A 17216-nucleotide genomic window follows, 5' to 3' on the forward strand; every position below is an offset into this window, starting at 1 on the left:
AAAATAGCACGGCTAGCCAGTTTTCGAACTGGTAATTGAAAATAGTCACTATTTTGCTGCAACACGGAAAATTCCAGCATAATATACTGGAGATTGGAGCACCTATGTATGAACTTCCAGCATATTATGTTGGAACTCCAGCACACGGAAAGTTCCAGCATAATATACTGGAGATTGGAGCACATGTGTATGGACTTCCAGCATATTATGTTGGAACTCCAGCACATTATGGAATTCCAGCATAACAAGTTCACATGTAAAAAATTCAAACTCCGGTATATTATGCTGGAATATTTCCTCATTTTGAACAGTGTTTTTGTTCAGATTTATCTTGTACATGAAAAATGGCTAAATTTCAATTACTTTTGAAACCGTGACTATTTTTCAATTACCACGTATAAATCTAGCTATTTTTGAATTTCTCCCTATTCATATTGGTAAGGTGAAAACGGTCTCGATTATGATTTGAAGATTTGGTTATGCAGAAGAATTTTAAACCTGAGCAACTCCCGTTTGTATTACCGTGTCAATGTTTCTTGAGATTTTCAGTACCAGTAGATAGCAAGAATGTTATGTTATAGTCAAGGTGTACACAAACTAACCTGAACACCATAATTATAAAAGAAATAATTGCGACAGAGTCACCATAATCGCTAAAGCTGTGTTCTTGGGGAATTTGGACAAATTTTGGAATTCTAACAAAAAAACTTGATTTTTGATGTTAAGTATCAAATTACTAGGCTTGGGATGACTAAGATCCGCTGTGCCTTTCTTATCTAGTGAATTGTTGTATTCACATTTTTAACATCTTTCAATAATTCATTTGTCAAGTCTCAGCATCGTGTGTCACTAGTTATACTTATGTTTTTTGAGTACATCTTATCCAAAAACAGCTTCTATTGATTACAACATCATTGATAGAGTGACAGAAAACTTTAAACTCAAATAAGAAATAAAAGGAAGAAAAGAAAAATGTTCCGTGGTTATCTATCTAGCCCGTTTATCTAGTCCTACTACAAGAAGCTAGGAGAATAACCAAGAAAAAGTAACAGACCTATGTAATTTTCATAGTTCGTCTTTTCCATGGCTAGAATCGACGTTGGCACCTTCTTTGGCTTCGGAACTCTCCGATGTAGTTGAAGAAGCTGGTTTTGGAAGCTTGAAAGGAATAGATGCATGTTTCTTGATAAACTTGTACAACGCCACCACAGTTCGGTCAGCATCAACTGGAATCTGTAGAATCATAAAACATACATTAAGACTAGCTAATTTGCTTATTTTAGAGAAGCCGAGAACAAACAAAATAACTATCACTTACAGGATTGATGCTCTTATTCCCAGCTGGGAAGAAGAGGAGTGTAGGAAATCCTTCAGCCTGCAAAGGAGTGCATATGATCTTCCATTCAACAATTGCATCCAACAAATGACTTGAAAGAAACTCTCAGGCAGCACACACAAATGAACAACGAAAACCGGTAAATACTGTAGCAAAAGCAATTAGGAAAAGCAGCAGCTCGTGACCAAACTATACAATCTTGTTCTGATCAACACTACAAACTATCGAACTACCTTTGCCTGAGGGTGCTCGTTTGTGGTACCATCCATTTTGGCTATAACAAGAGACTCAACGCCATGTAAGTGCTTTGCGAGCTTGTTATATGTTGGTTCTAGAGCTTGGCAATGACCACACCATGGTGCATAGATCTAAACAAAAACAAAAAAGTAAAATTGAATACTACAAATAGAATCCTGAGTAATGAAAAGGAAACAAGAAAAAAAGAATTCATTGTACAGCCTTTAGTAGCTTGTCTAATACCTCCAGAAGCACATCTTTTGACTCATCTAGAACAATGTCATCAAAATTGTTCCCCACTACTATCTTCACATCCCCCTCATTCTGTAATAATCAAGACATGAAACAGAGAGCTGAATCAGCACAACTACGTCACAAATCATAGGCCAGGAAGTGAAATCACACCTTACATTCTCAGGAATAGGGTCTGATTTATAGAAAGCTCTAAGCTTGCCTCCCAGAAAGTCCTCTCCAAACGCCTGATAGATAAAAAAGATGAGAAAAATGCAGTCCCACACTTCCTGATTGAAGTAGTTAATAAGAATGTCACCAACAAACAAAAGGAGGCATTCTACCTTAAGCTTCTCAACAGTGATCTCCCCATCAAAAATATATTTCCTGGGATCCTCATTACCTGTATATCCAATAACCTACAGGAAACAAACAAACAAGATGATAAATATTGCAACCTTGGTTCCAAAAAGTCCCCTCTTGTCCATTATAATCTGTTGATTATTACCTTTGGAGAATCTCCAGTGGCTCCAAAATAATCCGATACTGGTTTTCCAACTTCTTCATCATCCATATTGACAAAAACAAAGATAAGCTGCAATTATCCATGAAAAGAATACATGGTTTTAGTCAATTGATAGTTTCGTCATCATCATGCAGATCAGCAGCACAACTACATTTCCATCTCAGACAGCAAATATACAGCCAAGGGGGTCAGAGTTTTGAATTTTTGCTGCAAAGTTTATGGAAGATATGTAGTAATCTGGATAATCTCTGTTCCCAGTACATTATTTACTTTATGACTATTGTATTACTTTATTAATATTGCACGCAATGAATGGAGAAAAGATACTGAAAATTTTAACAAAATTTTGGAATTTTACAACTTCAGCTTTGAACGGAAACTTATCTCCCTGCAAACTTTTCAAAATTAACACAGAATAATGAAGTTGAGTTGAAACATCCATGATTATACTGCTTTTCAGTCATCAGGCATTAGAGCACACTTGTCTGCTAGCAATTTTTCCTTTAACGTGTAAAAAAAGTTATTTTTATTCAACGTATACTGTCCAAAGCTATATCAATAATCATGTGCACCTTCAACCCCCACTACCAAGAAGGCAGAATATATGAATAAGAAACTATGATTCTAAACTTGGAAAAAGAAAAGAAAAAAAAACCATGATACAAAACTATTAACAAATTAATGGCAACGGAATATCAAATCAGATAAAAGACATAACGCTTTAATTCCAGGTAACAATTTAAGCATGACTCCTAAAGGGTGACATTAGACATGAAAATGGTTCACAGATAAAAAATAATCAAGAAGAGAAGTGAGCTTTTCTTTTCATTCCAAAAAGCAGTGGTCTTCCAGTGCCTCCACGATGTTTTGCAGATCATGGAACTTAATGGAGATTTACATTTCAAACTGTGTGGGTTGATCATGAAAATGAATTAATCTGGCTATCTGGAGTTGGCACTGCAGGAATCTTTAGGCCCCTCCCTTTTTCGGGGGTGGAGGGGAGGGGTACAACTTGATAAGGGTTGTGCTACAAATTATTTTCCTGCTAGTTTTTTTATTCCTTAAGATAGGAAAATCTGTGGGAAAATGAAAGAAGTCAGCTAATAAACCAATCTAGAGGAGTCTAATTTTAAGATTCTCCTATTTTTTCAACTAATGTGGAACTACAAGCATTCAATTTACATTCTTCTTTTTAGAAGAGGTAAGTAGGATTTTACAACTTCAGCACTAAGATGGTGCTGACAGTGCTGTACAGAGGGAAGCCAAAAACCAGAAGTATCTCCTCCTCCTATTCATGGAGGTATCCTATGAGATCTAAAACTGATTCTGCCCCATTTGCATGTTCCTTTACACCCAAAATATAACAAAAAAATGCAGTTGTTCAACTTACATTCTTCTTCTCTTACACTACCATTTTTTTCTCTCTGTGTGTGTGTGTGTTCCGGGAGGGGGGGGGGGTTATATAGGTGAATCATGACTTCCCATCCAACTACGGAAAAGCACTCAGCTCAATCTCGTCGTGATCACCATAGCACCACCCTCATCACATCTCACTCCCCCGACACACATAAACCCTTCAACTTTAGATCCACAATTTGCATTTACCCCAATGAGATAACTTGAATAGCACACAAGACAAGAGTAACAGAAAAACAAATAGTATACAAGAGTATATGTGTGTATCTGATGCGTATTTTAGTTGAAATTGGTGTTATCAATGTCTAAGTCATTATAAAGATGCGTGAAGGACATTTGAGAGATGGAAATTTCCTGCGCAACACAAAAAACGTTCTTTCTAACGAAGAGGTTATGAATTCTAAATGTTTGCTTAATGTTTTACTCAACAAGATCAAATAAAATTTCCTATGAATATCTCTCATGGTTGTAAAAGTGCTGTGTGTATATCGATTTCACTCCTCTTCATCCTCTTAATGACCACAACTAAGGGGCAAGCAGGGTGATTTAATGTAAGAAGCAATCTTCTGCTAACATAAAGCAATTCTAAGTGATGGTTCCACATAATTAGCCTTCTGTATGAAACCAGACACCTATATTGTTGACATCACATACTAAATGAAGCTTAATTACCTTTCCCTTGAAAAGTTTTGCAGCTTCTTGAAATGTTGGGAATACTTTATCAGTATCATTTGTTGTGGCAAAAAGTAAGACCTGAGTAAATGCATTAATCACAATTTGTAAAAGAGAAAGATACACTTCCATAGTTCCATTACACAAAAGTCACTATATTATGCAATAACACATCTAAATTACCTGCTTCTTAATTGGACTCTCAAAAATTGAAGGCCCTGTATCTCTAGTAAAAGTTGTCACAAGAGGAAGCTTATTAGCAGATACGAACTTAGCTATTGCAGACTTGGTGAATTGACCATCTGAAGCCAAAATTCAAGAAAAAGAAAATGAGTCATATCCTATTTGTCTTTCTTTTAGTTCTTCCCAAACTTCGAAAAGATTATACAGTAAGAAAGAAAGCAGCTAGGTTGGATACTAGAAATTAGTCCCACTTAAAACAACCTCCATGGCCCTGAAAGTAATCCATAAAATAGCATTTCGTTTAGCTTCAATCGGACCCATTTGAGACCAAAACAATGAAATTGAAAAATGAAATTTGGATGGTAAAAATATCTATAAGCAGAAAGATCTTAAGTTAGCAACCCGAGATTCCACTAAAAAATAAACTTGGATATTGAAATTGGCAAAGTACTGAGTTCCATTTAAATTTGTTGATTTGAACAAACATGTGGGCATAAAATTCCATTCTGCACATAAAGTATGTAGGTTTCCAATCTCAATATTAACCTGAAACCTCCAAATTTGGTACCATGCGATATATATATATATGCATTGCACTAAAATGAAAACTAGATGTACTTAAAATGCTTGCAACAATCAAGTTGCCCATATACATAAGAGCAGAAATCAAACAAGTAAGTGGGGTTTCTCTTTTCTTCAGATACGTTATCCAAAAGAGAAGATACAATTTCGGTAATTAAAAACAAATAGTAAAAGGGATAAAGGGACCAGCTAACCATAATGCACCACTTTCTCCACTTCCTTCTTAAGAAAGACTAGAGCAGGGCGTTTAGCAATATCTTCAATGGCGAATAGCTTAGCCACGTTAGGATTTGTTGTCTGGTAAAAGTTAAGGCCATCTTCAAGTTTTGAAGCAGCTGCAAGCTGCTCAGTTTCAGGACCCTGTAATTGTTTAAACAATCACAACATGAGGAATCAAATGATAAGAGCCCATTGACTGGTAAAAAGGTTTAGTCGCAGACAGTCCATATGATGCTATCAAGAACTCAAAAAGAAAAAGAGATAGGTTCAAAGTTAAACTCCATAACAATGTAATAAAAGCAAACAGTTGGGTTGCCAAAAATGCCCAAAAGCATAGAAGGGAATATTATGTTCCCAATAAATGAAGCTCATTGCATATGGTAATGAAAAAAAGTAATTCACTTAAGTGCCACAAAAATGCCCACAATGATTTTCATAACGTCGGAAAATAAATATTTGTGAGCCGTAGAAAGTTCATATTGTACTATTTAACCACCCAAAATATAGAAAGAAAAAGCTATCCCCATAACCAGGAGAAACCTCACAAAGCTAAAGCAAGCAGTATATCAATAAGAACTGAAATATGCAATAACAACCCATGTTGCTCGGATCCTTCAAAAATGTAGACGGTGCGTGTTGAGTCCTTCAAAAGTTATTCATTCTGTGAGGATCCAGCATTGGTGCAGCGACATTTTTGGAGGACTCGAGCAACATAACAACAACCCAGTACAAGTAACCAATAAGAATGTGTAAAAAGTAGCATGCTAGAGTACGCAATACATACCACCAGGGACTCAAGGAACCCCAAAACAACTTTGTTCTCAGAGGTTAGTACACGCTCTGCGTCCTCTGTTGTTGTTATGTTGTAAATGCCAGGTCCAATCTTCTTCTTGATCCAAGTCAAAATTGCATCTCTAGAAGTGAAACGTTCTTATCAACTTAAGACCAGCATACAAGTGCATTTGATAATCCAAAAGCAGAAAAGAAAGGAAGGAGAAGGGGAATATATCTTCTTCTTCTTTTTATACAAGTAGAAGTTTATTGAAAGGGGGTACCAAGATCATAAAACTCATATAGAGACCAAATAAGCAGCCTACTACACTTTCCTTCCTAACAAATCCAAAAAATCCATGTACTGAAAAGGGAATATATCTGCTTCAAACAATCATCTTTCAATCAAGATTCATAACAAAAACTGTTTAAAGGAGCGTGCCGAAGTCCTCGATTTGGGCCCTTCTATGGCTGTTTAACTTGAGTATGCTAATCTATGAGAAGGATTTGCAAAGGAACCAAGGAAATTGCCACTGTTATGATTTGTAAAACTTTTCCACTTGACGTTACGAAACTAAAGACCCCATTTTTGCAAACTGGCTGCTGCTTATTTTTACCCTTATATGAAAACAAATGTCACAAGACACTTATCTAACTGAAAACGAAAGACTCATTAATTTTCTCGGACATGAAGGAAGATTGACTACACCATCAGTGCTGCCATAATATAAAAAATATGTATGCAATTACAAGCTGGCGCAATTTATCAGAAATCATTTTAGAAGGCGAGAAACATAATAGAAAATTAGAAGCTCATAATCAGGGGAAGACCTAGGTAGGAATAAGGGGTTCTACTGAATCGGCTTCATCGAAATATTATATGTAAATAGAAGAAAAGAATAATCTTTTTTTGTTTATTATATATGAACTGTTGAATCCCTTTAGAAATTGCTTTAGATCGCATGTTCAACTACTAGGGGTGACATTGTAGTATCTTTTTTAAATCCCCTTGTATAAATTTATGGCTGCTCCATTGCTCATAATTAAATTAGCTAAAAGCCTAAAATCTATTGTATGCAAAAATCGAAGATTTTCCATCATTTAATCTTTTTCCATTTATGAAAAACCATGATCGCCAAAATAAACTCGTGAAGTACTGATTCTTGAGCTTATAGTAAAGAAAGAAGACTCACTTGGTTCTTTGGCCATTATAAGGTTGGTGTTCACCATCAACAAAAAAATAAATACTAGGAAATCCTTGAACTTCATAATTCTCTGCCAGCTCATTTTCCAGCGTGGCGTCGACTTTGGCCAACAGCACATTCTCCGACTTCAGCTCCGTCGCCGCGGTGGCATACTCCGGAGCGAGTTCCTTGCAGTGCCCACACCACGGCGCGTAGAACTCCACCATCACATACTTATTGTCCTCCACGAAGTCAGTAAAGTTTCTATCCCCCAAAACGACGACGTCTTTATCGTCGAACTTAGGACCTTCATCTTCCTCCTCCGCCTCGTTGTCGAACGCCGACGGGACTTCGAAATCGTCGTAATTTTCGAAGTCCTCCTCGTCGTCGAAATCTTCGTTGTCGGAGAAGGTGTCGGTTGGGAAAGTGTTGTGCTGTGCGGCGTCGGTTTCGTCGTCGGCTTCGAGGAAGCTGAGGTCTTCGTCATCGTCGTCGGCGGCAGAGGCAGGAGGTTTGGCGAGTGAAGGGGTGAGTAAGAGAGAGAAGAGAAGAAGGGAAGAGAGAGAAATGAGGAGGATGAGTCGACTCGGCATTTTGAGTCAGTAGCGACTCGACTCGGATCGATGTGAGAATGTAATATCCACTGTGAGATCCGACAGAGACTAGCTTAGACTTCAGAGAGAGAAGAGGTGGAGCTCAGTGTGCGTTCAACTTTTCAAACATTTGCAATTGACCCATACTTTTTCCTCAAATTACATTAGCTCCTCTGAATTCTTGAAGAATATAAACTTTCGCACTCGTATTCCTTTTCTTGAATAATTCAGTATTTTATAAGGCAATAGGTTTTGTTGAAGTAAATATTTCAGGCTGAGATCTGTATATCTCTTGTTTTGCTAAAGAAGTCACAAGGAAGAGGCACACATCATCAAAGTTTGCACTTTTGATCTCGTTCTTCTAATTCTCTAAAACTTTATGAGTTTAATTTATATACATTAATAAAAGAAAAATTAACGGCTATCATTTGAATATTTATACTTGTATGGGTCAAAATCCGACTGAGAAAACTCGGTACGAAGAGGTATCAAATGTGAGGATTGTAACTCGTCACGGGCGACTTGGTCGAGGTCGATCAGTGGTTAACAAGAATGAGCCGTTGAGTGGCATATTAGGGCCGAACTCGAGCGGTAGGAACAGAAATAACGGCTAGTATGGCTTTGGAACTTTCAAAGAAAATATTTCATTGAATATTCCTTCTGTTGTATTTTTTAGGGCTCTTTGGGAATATCTCATATAAATAATAGGAGAAATAAGGCAAAAGGCATGTAATATTTTATATGACAAGAACTCTTATGAAAAGTTGACTCTCAAGAGAAATACAAATATTGTCTTTCCATAAAGATTCAATTTGTTGTTTATCCCATATTTCTCGCATCAGATTCGAGAAAGCCCCATATATTCTCATATTCATTTGTCTTACATCATTGTCAGAGGAAAGAATCATCCACCTCATTTAATGTTTGGGTGAATCATTCTCTCTATTTATATCTATTACCATTTAATATACTTATTGCTTATCAGTATTCTCCCACTCAGTCATAACAGTATATTTTAATACCCGCTGTATTAAATTGATTAAAATGCATTTCCACGATATCTGTGCAAGTACGCTTTTGATCTAGGATTTATTATATTTAATTAGGATTTACCCATTATCTTCTTATTTAATTAGTTTAACAAAAGGTTTCATACTTTTTGGTCAAACAATTTGTCGTCGTTTGTGGGGATTTTCTAGTTAAAATTTTAGTTTCTTCTATATTTAAAAAAAAACTTTGTAAAAACCCTATATTTCCTTATGTGCACAAATCTAACATGGCAGGCAACGAAGAGGAAAAGAGGAAGGCGATAGCCGACCTCACCACCAACCTCCTCCACACCATCAACGAAGTGGATGAAACGGAGGGCGAAGATATAACACCAAACACCTCTCCTAGGTGAAACAGCTCGCCCTCCACCTCACGGTACCATCACGAACTCGCACGGCAAAGGGGCCTTTACATCTACAACAGAAGAGGCACCATCGGCAGTGAAAAAGCTACTCGAGGCGTGGTTGACAAACACGCTAACTGGCTTCCTCGACAAGCCCGCTCAAAGGCCAAATAGAGAAGAGGCAAGGGTCTGCATCGCATCAACAGCTAACGAGCAGCACGACCCTTGTAACAGGTATTACTCACAATGCTAGTGATACAGGAAACGACACCCTCACAGTCATTTTGAAGAAGATGGAGGAGATGGAGAACGGGAACAAAATATTCCGAAACCAAATGAAAGAGCATCAAGAAAGGGTAGAAAAAATACTGGGTGCCCCAAAGCTTTTGCCAAAAGGGACGTTGGCCGATTCGTGGAACAACGGTACAGTGATGAGGCTGCACTACACGCCATACCTAAAACCTTCAAAATACCGTCGTACTTAAAAATATATGACGACACGATGGACCCGGAGGATCACGTGACCCACTATGTCACTGCAGTGAAAGGCAACGACCTCGCCAAAGAACAAGTGTCATCCATATTGCTGAAGAAGTTTGGGGAAACCCTAATCGGGGAGCGGTGATTTGGTACTCAGAGTTACCTATGCATTCCATAGAAATATTCGAGGAGACGACAGACAAGTTCGTTATCGCTCATGCCGGGTCTAAGAAAGTAGAGGCGAGGGTGAATGACATATTTGCCATTAAACAATCGCTTGGCAAAAAACTCAGGGACTTCCTTATCCGATTCAACCGTGTAAGAATGACCCTTCCAAATGTATTTAAAGGGATGGCGGTAGCCACTTTCCAAAATGGGCTAAGCAGAAGTGGGTTGAGGGCAACCAAAAAGTTGCTAAGCTGACTCATGAAATACCCTCCAACCACTTGGGACGAGATACACGACACCTACTGTGCGGAGGTAAGAGCTGACGAGGATGACCTCAACGGTTGACCTCGGTCCAAATGGAGTCCAGGAAGGGCCGGAGAAGTGACAACAAGAGGGATCTATTGGGACCTCAACCTAATCGGGAAATACATCAGCCCTATGTCAGAGGTGCCCTCATGCCGTCTCCACGCCACGGCGAAGGCCCATCCAGGCCACGAACGGGAACCCACCAAATTGAGAGAGGTATGCCCCATTTATTATCTGCTCAAAATTTCTGTGTTTCCCCCTCATAAATAGTCTACGCACTGGAGAAGCTCGGCCCAAAAGTGAAGTGGCCGCAGAAGATGAGATCCGACCCAAGCACCAGAAAGTCGAATGCCCTCTGCGAATTCTACCAGGAGTGGGGCCACAAAACCGTGGATTGTATCGCCCTGAGACATGAGGTCATGAACATGCTTCACCAAGGGCACTGGAAAGAGCTGATAAGCGACTGGGGGAGAGCCAACTTTGCCCGAGGACGTGAACAACACCAGGGATCGCCCAAACCACCTTCTCAAGCTTGAACCATTCAAATGATTATTGAAGGGGGCGACGACGCATCAATCAACAACGTGAAGTTCACCACCACCCACAAACTCAAACAATCAATCACTCATAAAACGGTATGACGAACTCAAAGAAAGTATCATCTTCGATAAGTCGGACACCCACAGTTTGGTTTTTCCTCACTATGACGCTCTTGTCATTACTTTACACGTCTTAGATACTGATGTAAAATGTATTATGGTCGATGACGGGAGCAGTGCGTGCATCATCCACCCTCGAGTTCTCACCCAAATGAAGCTCGAGGATAGGATAGTGCCACGCTGCATCACACTGATGGGTTTTAACAATGTAGTTGAGCGGACATCTGGAGAAATCATGCTGAGTGTCTTAGCCGGCGACGTCACTTTAGAGACCACATTCCATATTATGGACCAGGATACGGCGTACAATGCCATCATAGGTCAACCTTGGATACACTCCATGAGAGTTGTCCCCTCCAGCTTATATCAAGTTATCAAATTTCCCACCCCTAGGGAGTATTCAGCATCCCAGGAGAGCAATGCACTGCCCGAGAATACTACCACATCGCCCAAGACTGCACATACAACCAACAACTGAAAGGAAAAGCCGATAAGGCATAGCAATTAACGAAGTCGGGGTCAGATAGTGATAAAGGGAAAGATGTTATCAGAGACCCCAAAATTGTAGAAGCCACAGGGTCAACCGTAGAGGATCTCAACCCCATCCAACTCGATGATAACAGCCACAACAAGAAAGCTTTCATCGGCCACAAACTCCAAGAACCAGGTAAATTCTATCAATTCTTAAAAAATAACGTAGAACTATTTGCTTTTTCCCATGTAGACATGTTGGGCATCCCGAAGGAGATAACAACACATAAATTGAACGTTGACCCATTCCACCCCCCAGTACGGCAAGTTAGAAGAAAATTCAATGCCGCGATAAATGATGTTGTTCGCGAGGAGGTGGAAAAATTGCTTGAGATCAGCTCTATCAGAGAGATAAAATATCCCTAATGGGTCGCCAACATGGTCATGGTAAAAAAGAAAAATGAGAAATGGCAGATATGCATAGACTTCACATATTTGAACAAAGCGTGCCCGAAAGGCTCATCCCCACTGCCCCATATTGACCAACTCATCGACGCAACGGCCGGGCACGAGCTATTAAGTTTCCTAGACGCCTATTTGGGTTACAACCAGATCCTCATGGAGTAGGAAGAACAGAAAAAGACGACTTTCATCACCCATCAGGGGACGTACTATTACAAGGTTATGCCATTCGGGTTGAAAAACGTAGGGGCGACATATCAAAGGCTGGTGACCAAAATATTCAAAAATCAACTCGGCAAAACCATGAAAGTATATATAAACGACATGAGGTCAAGTCGAAAAGAAAGGAATACCTCATCGACCACTTGAAGGAGGCCTTCGACATACTTAGGAGGTACGTCATGAAACTGAACCCCGAGAAATGCGCCTTCGGTGTAACTTCGGGAAAGTTCCTTGGTTTCTTAGTATCACAACGAGGCATCGAAGTCAACCCCGGTCAAATCAAGGCCATATAGGGAATACCAGAGAACTTGATCAGCAAGAAGCAAGTGCAGAAGCTGACCGGTCGTATAGATGCTCTGTCAAGATTCATCTCACAGTCCTCTGCTAGGTGCCACAAATTTTTCGGCATACTCAAAAAGGACAACAGACTCCAATGGAATTCCGAGTGCGTCGACACCTTAAAAGAACTAAAGGCGTACCTATATTTGCCCTCGTTGCTTGTTAAGGCTGAGCTTGGAGAACGTCTCCTCATCTACCTGGGCGTGTCCGATGTGGTGGTAAGTGCAGTTCTGGTTCGAGAAAATAAAGGTACACAGTCTCCAATCTACTATATTAGCAAAACTTTGGTCGACGCTGAAACGAGGTACCCCCACCTCGAGAAACTAGCCCTAGCCTTGGTTGTAGCTTCACAAAAGTTTAGACCCTATTTCAAGTGCCACCCCATCTCAGTGGTCATGACCTTTCCTCTAAGGAGCATCTTGCACAAACCCGAGCTGTCGGATAGGTTGGCCAAATGGGCCATAGAACTGAGCGAGCACGATATAACCTATCAGCCGCAGACGACGATAAAGTCGCAAGTACTTGCCGACTTCGTCGCCGACTTTAGTGCAAAAATAGTGCCCGAAGTCGAAAGGAAGCCTCTAGTATTTCTTCCAAAATACACGACCTATGGATTCTATACACCGATGACGCCTTTAACGTGTCACGATCTAGACTAGGACTCGTGCTTGAGGTCCCAACAAGAGAAATAATTTGCCAGTCCATACGGTGCCCTGATATGACTAATAATGAGGCTAAGTATGAGACTGTGATTGCAGGATTAAAATTGGAACTCAAATACGGAGCATGACGAGTAGTCCTACAATGCGACTCGCAACTCGTCGTCAATCAAGTCATAGGGACTTTCCAAATTAAGGAACAAAGGCTACAGAAATACCGGGTCATAATTTGCAAACAGTCACCAGAGTTCGATGAATACCGGCTCAATCAAATACATCGAGCGTAGAATATCGAAGCGGACGGTCTCGCCAAACTGGCGGCAGCTACTAAAAGCATAATCGGAGAATGGAATGTGGTTACTCTCCCCCATTTGTCGATCGACCAAATCGAGGTATACACTATTAACCTAACTTGGGACTGGCGCAATCGTATTTTCGCATACCTGCAGGATGGCGCGCTTCCAAACGACAGAAAAGAAGCCAAAATACTTTGAATGCAAGCAGCTAGGTATAGCATCATCAATAACGACCTATACAAAAGGACGTATGGAGGCCCTCTAGCAAAGTGCTTGGGACCAAACCAAACTCAGCGCGTCCTAGAAGAAGTTCACGAAGTTCACGAAGGTCACTGCGGGGCTCACACCGGCAACCGAGCCCTAGTCAGATGCCTCATACGAGTAAGCTATTACTGGCCCACGATGAAAAAAAGGTTGTTGACTTCGTAAGAAAATGCGAGCAATGTCAAAAGTACGCCCCCATGATCCACCAAGCGGGCGAGCACCTCCACTCAGTCACCTCGCCCTAGCCTTTCATCAAATGGGGAATGGACATCGTCGGACCCCTCCAAGGGGGACGAGGTAATGTACTATTTCTTTTAGTTTTAATTGACCATTGTTCCAAGTGGGTAGAAGCAGGTGCATTCGGCCAAATATGTGAGCAAGAAGTGATCACATTCATATAGAAGAACATCATATGCCGCTTCGGCATCCCCAAAGAAATCAGTTGTGATAATGGGCCCCAATTCACTGGGAAAAAGATCGATGGGTCCTTTGAAAAGTGGCACATCAAAAGAATATTCTCCACGCCATATCACCCCGCGGGAAATGGTCAGGCGGAGTCCTCCAACAAGTCAATATTGAACATCATGAAAAAGAAGCTCGAGAACACCAAGGGACTGTGGCCGAAAGTGCTATGGGCATATCGCACAACACTGAAAATGAGCACATGAGAAACACCATACTCTCTAGTCTATGGGACTGATGCAATAATACCGATCGAGGTCGGAGAACTAAGTCTGAGATATTTACACGAGAGCGGACCGACTAACGACGAAAGCAAGAGGCAAGACCTCGACGAGGTCGAAGAGCGAAGAGGCATGGCTTATATAAGGATGGTCGCTCAAAAACAACAAGAAGAGCGATATTACAACAAAAAAGCCAAGGTTAGACCGCTCAAAGTAGGGGACTATGTACTCAAAGCCAAAATACAGGCGAGCAAGGACCCACGGAAGGAAAACTAGGGACTAATTGGGACGGCCCATATAAGATCACGGCAACAGCAAACAAAGGGTCATTCCAACTAGAAACAATGGAGGGGAAGTTATTACCAAACAACTGGAACATCGCCCACCTCAAGTACTTCAACTTCTAAGAAAAGATGCTCTCCAGGCCGTACTCTTTTTCCCTCATCTGAGTTTTGTCCCAATTGGGTTTTCTCGGGGAGGTTTTTAACGAGGCGATAAGGAGGACATCTTGAAATTTAAGGCTCGAGCAAGTTAGATTACAAGTTGGAAAGTTCATGTTCGAACCCTCGAATACTTCTCCAGGCCAAACAATAAAGGGGTTAGATAGACTGGGACTGGAATACCAGCCTCAAAAACATGTAAACTTTGATATATATATATATGAAAGCAAAGCATACAAACACATGATGTTCGCCTATCTACACCAAGTTTTAACTCCGCACTAATCAACACACCACATTCGACCTCGTTCGAATCAACTAAGAGTCAACATTTGACCTTGCTCGAATCAACTCACATTCGACTTCGTTCGAATCAACTAAGAGTCAACATTTGACCTTGCTAGAATCGACTCACAACTTCGACCTCGCTCGAATCGACTCACATTCGACCTCGCTCGAATCAACTAAGAGCCAACATTCAACCATGCTTGAATTGACTCACATTTGACCTTGCTCGAATTAATTAGAGTCAACATTCGACCTTGCTCGAATCGACTCACACTCAACCTTGTTCTAATTAATTAAGAGTCAACATTCGACCTTGCTCGAATCAACTCACATTCGACCTTGCTCGAATTAATTAGAGTCAATATACGACCTAGCTCGAATCGACTCACACTCCACCTCATTCAAATTAATTAAGAGTCAACATTGGATCTCGCTCGAATCGACTAGTATTCAACCTCGCTCGAATTAATTAAGACACTCACATTCGACTTAGTTCGAATTAATTAAGCAACTCTCTACCTCACACGAGTTTAAATTACAGTCGGCCTAACTCGAACTTGATTCACAGAACAACCTCGTTCGAGTTAATTACAGCAACATTCGACTCCGCGCAAAGTAATCAAAGACACTCGATCGTATTCGAACTAACGCCTACCAACACAATCCTTTTAATCAAAGCAACCAATTGAGGAAAACATTCAAGAAAAAAATAGGAGTCTCAGAAATAGACAACAAAAGTATCATTCCAAAAGGTATCTTATAAGGGCCGAACAGATGCCCGCAAAAAAAACACAAGATTGCAAAACAAATATACTACTCGGCAGCATCACCCCCACCATCGTCTCCACCAGCGTCCTCGCCATCAGAGTGTTCGTCATCATACCAAGCACCTAGCTCATCTTCACTATCACCTTCCCCTAGCATAGCAAGATTGTAACCACAAGCGACCCGACTTGCACGCGCCTTAGCACGAGCATCCTCAAACTCTGCCTCTAAAACTTTCCCACCCGTCATCAAACCCCTGGATATGTCTAGTTGAGCCTCAGAATGAATCCACTTCTCATACAAATCCCGTGGAACATCAGGATAAGTGGAAACATGGGATGAAGACAATTGAGCTAGTAGCTGCACCTTTTCGGCCTTAAGGACGGTGATCTGCTCATTTAGGTCCGAAATGTCTTTCTCTAGACCACCAATTTGTTCGTCAAGTCTCACCTCCTTGAGCGTGGCTATTTCCGCATTATTCGCCCACTCAGATCTGAGGACACAGATGGAATCCTCTAATGCTATCACTTTCGCTAAACCTGCCATCTTGGCCTCCTCAGCTCTCTATGACTCTGCCACTTTTTTTACCAACTCATCACTTAGGCCATTGGCTCTGATCGAGCTATACTCAAGCGCGGCCCGCTGGGATGCCACCTGAGCTTGAAGGTCGACACACTCAGCCACAACCCCTTTGCTCATCTCGAGCTCGTCCTCCTTGACCCTCAACGTTCCCTCGATCTCGCTACATCTACCGATGACTCTCATGAGCTCATCGTCCTTCTACTTCAGCTCATCCTTGAGATATTAGAATTTACCATCCGCGCCAAGTAGGCGTCACAACTCACGGTACTTGGTACAATACTCTTTATTCTTAGACTCCATTCTTTTAAAGAGTGCCCTCTTCTTCTCTTCTCGGTGGGCGCACTCGATCTCCGGAATGAGAGTTTGGTAAACAGGCAAGAAGCAGTCACCAAAGACAAGCAAGGTAAAGAAAAGAAGAAAAAGGTACGAAAAACCGAATAGCAAAAATTTACCCTTAGGGGCATTCCGGAGATGCCTAACGACAGATCAGCATCCTTAAACGTCTATAAGGTCCTATTCTTGATGCCAGTGCAAAGGGGAACCAAAGAAGGGACCACAATCTCTGAGTTTGTTAACAAGTTGTAGTCCAATGGAATGACGATGTTTTGGGTAGATCCCTCCGTTCTCACCTCTACTCGAGTAAACCCCCCATCGAACATTCGTACCTCCTCGGGGTCTATGTCGGAACCAGACTCATCATCATCCACGGCCACATTCTTTCCCTTCTCATCAATGGACGAAGATACGATGTCCCGCTCTGACGATGATAGATCACTTCTCGGAACGACC

The 17216-nt window shown here is 41.0% G+C and overlaps 1 protein-coding gene across 1 annotated transcript; it reads right to left on the minus strand.

The window, feature by feature from the left end:
• Positions 1-879: 879 nt before the first annotated feature.
• LOC104226013 (protein disulfide isomerase-like 1-4) lies at positions 880-8039 on the minus strand. Its single transcript, XM_009777902.2, has 12 exons — positions 7367-8039; positions 6187-6316; positions 5378-5543; positions 4602-4720; positions 4419-4499; positions 2313-2399; positions 2149-2223; positions 1984-2052; positions 1817-1897; positions 1570-1704; positions 1319-1375; positions 880-1233 (listed from the first exon to the last, which is right to left on the minus strand). The coding sequence occupies exons 1-12, from the start codon at positions 7948-7950 to the stop codon at positions 1066-1068; spliced, it is 1752 nt and encodes a 583-aa protein (XP_009776204.1). The 5' UTR covers positions 7951-8039; the 3' UTR covers positions 880-1065.
• Positions 8040-17216: the final 9177 nt, after the last annotated feature.

Source organism: Nicotiana sylvestris, chromosome 11 (assembly GCF_000393655.2).
Source record: "Nicotiana sylvestris chromosome 11, ASM39365v2, whole genome shotgun sequence".
NCBI lineage: Eukaryota > Viridiplantae > Streptophyta > Magnoliopsida > Solanales > Solanaceae > Nicotiana > Nicotiana sylvestris.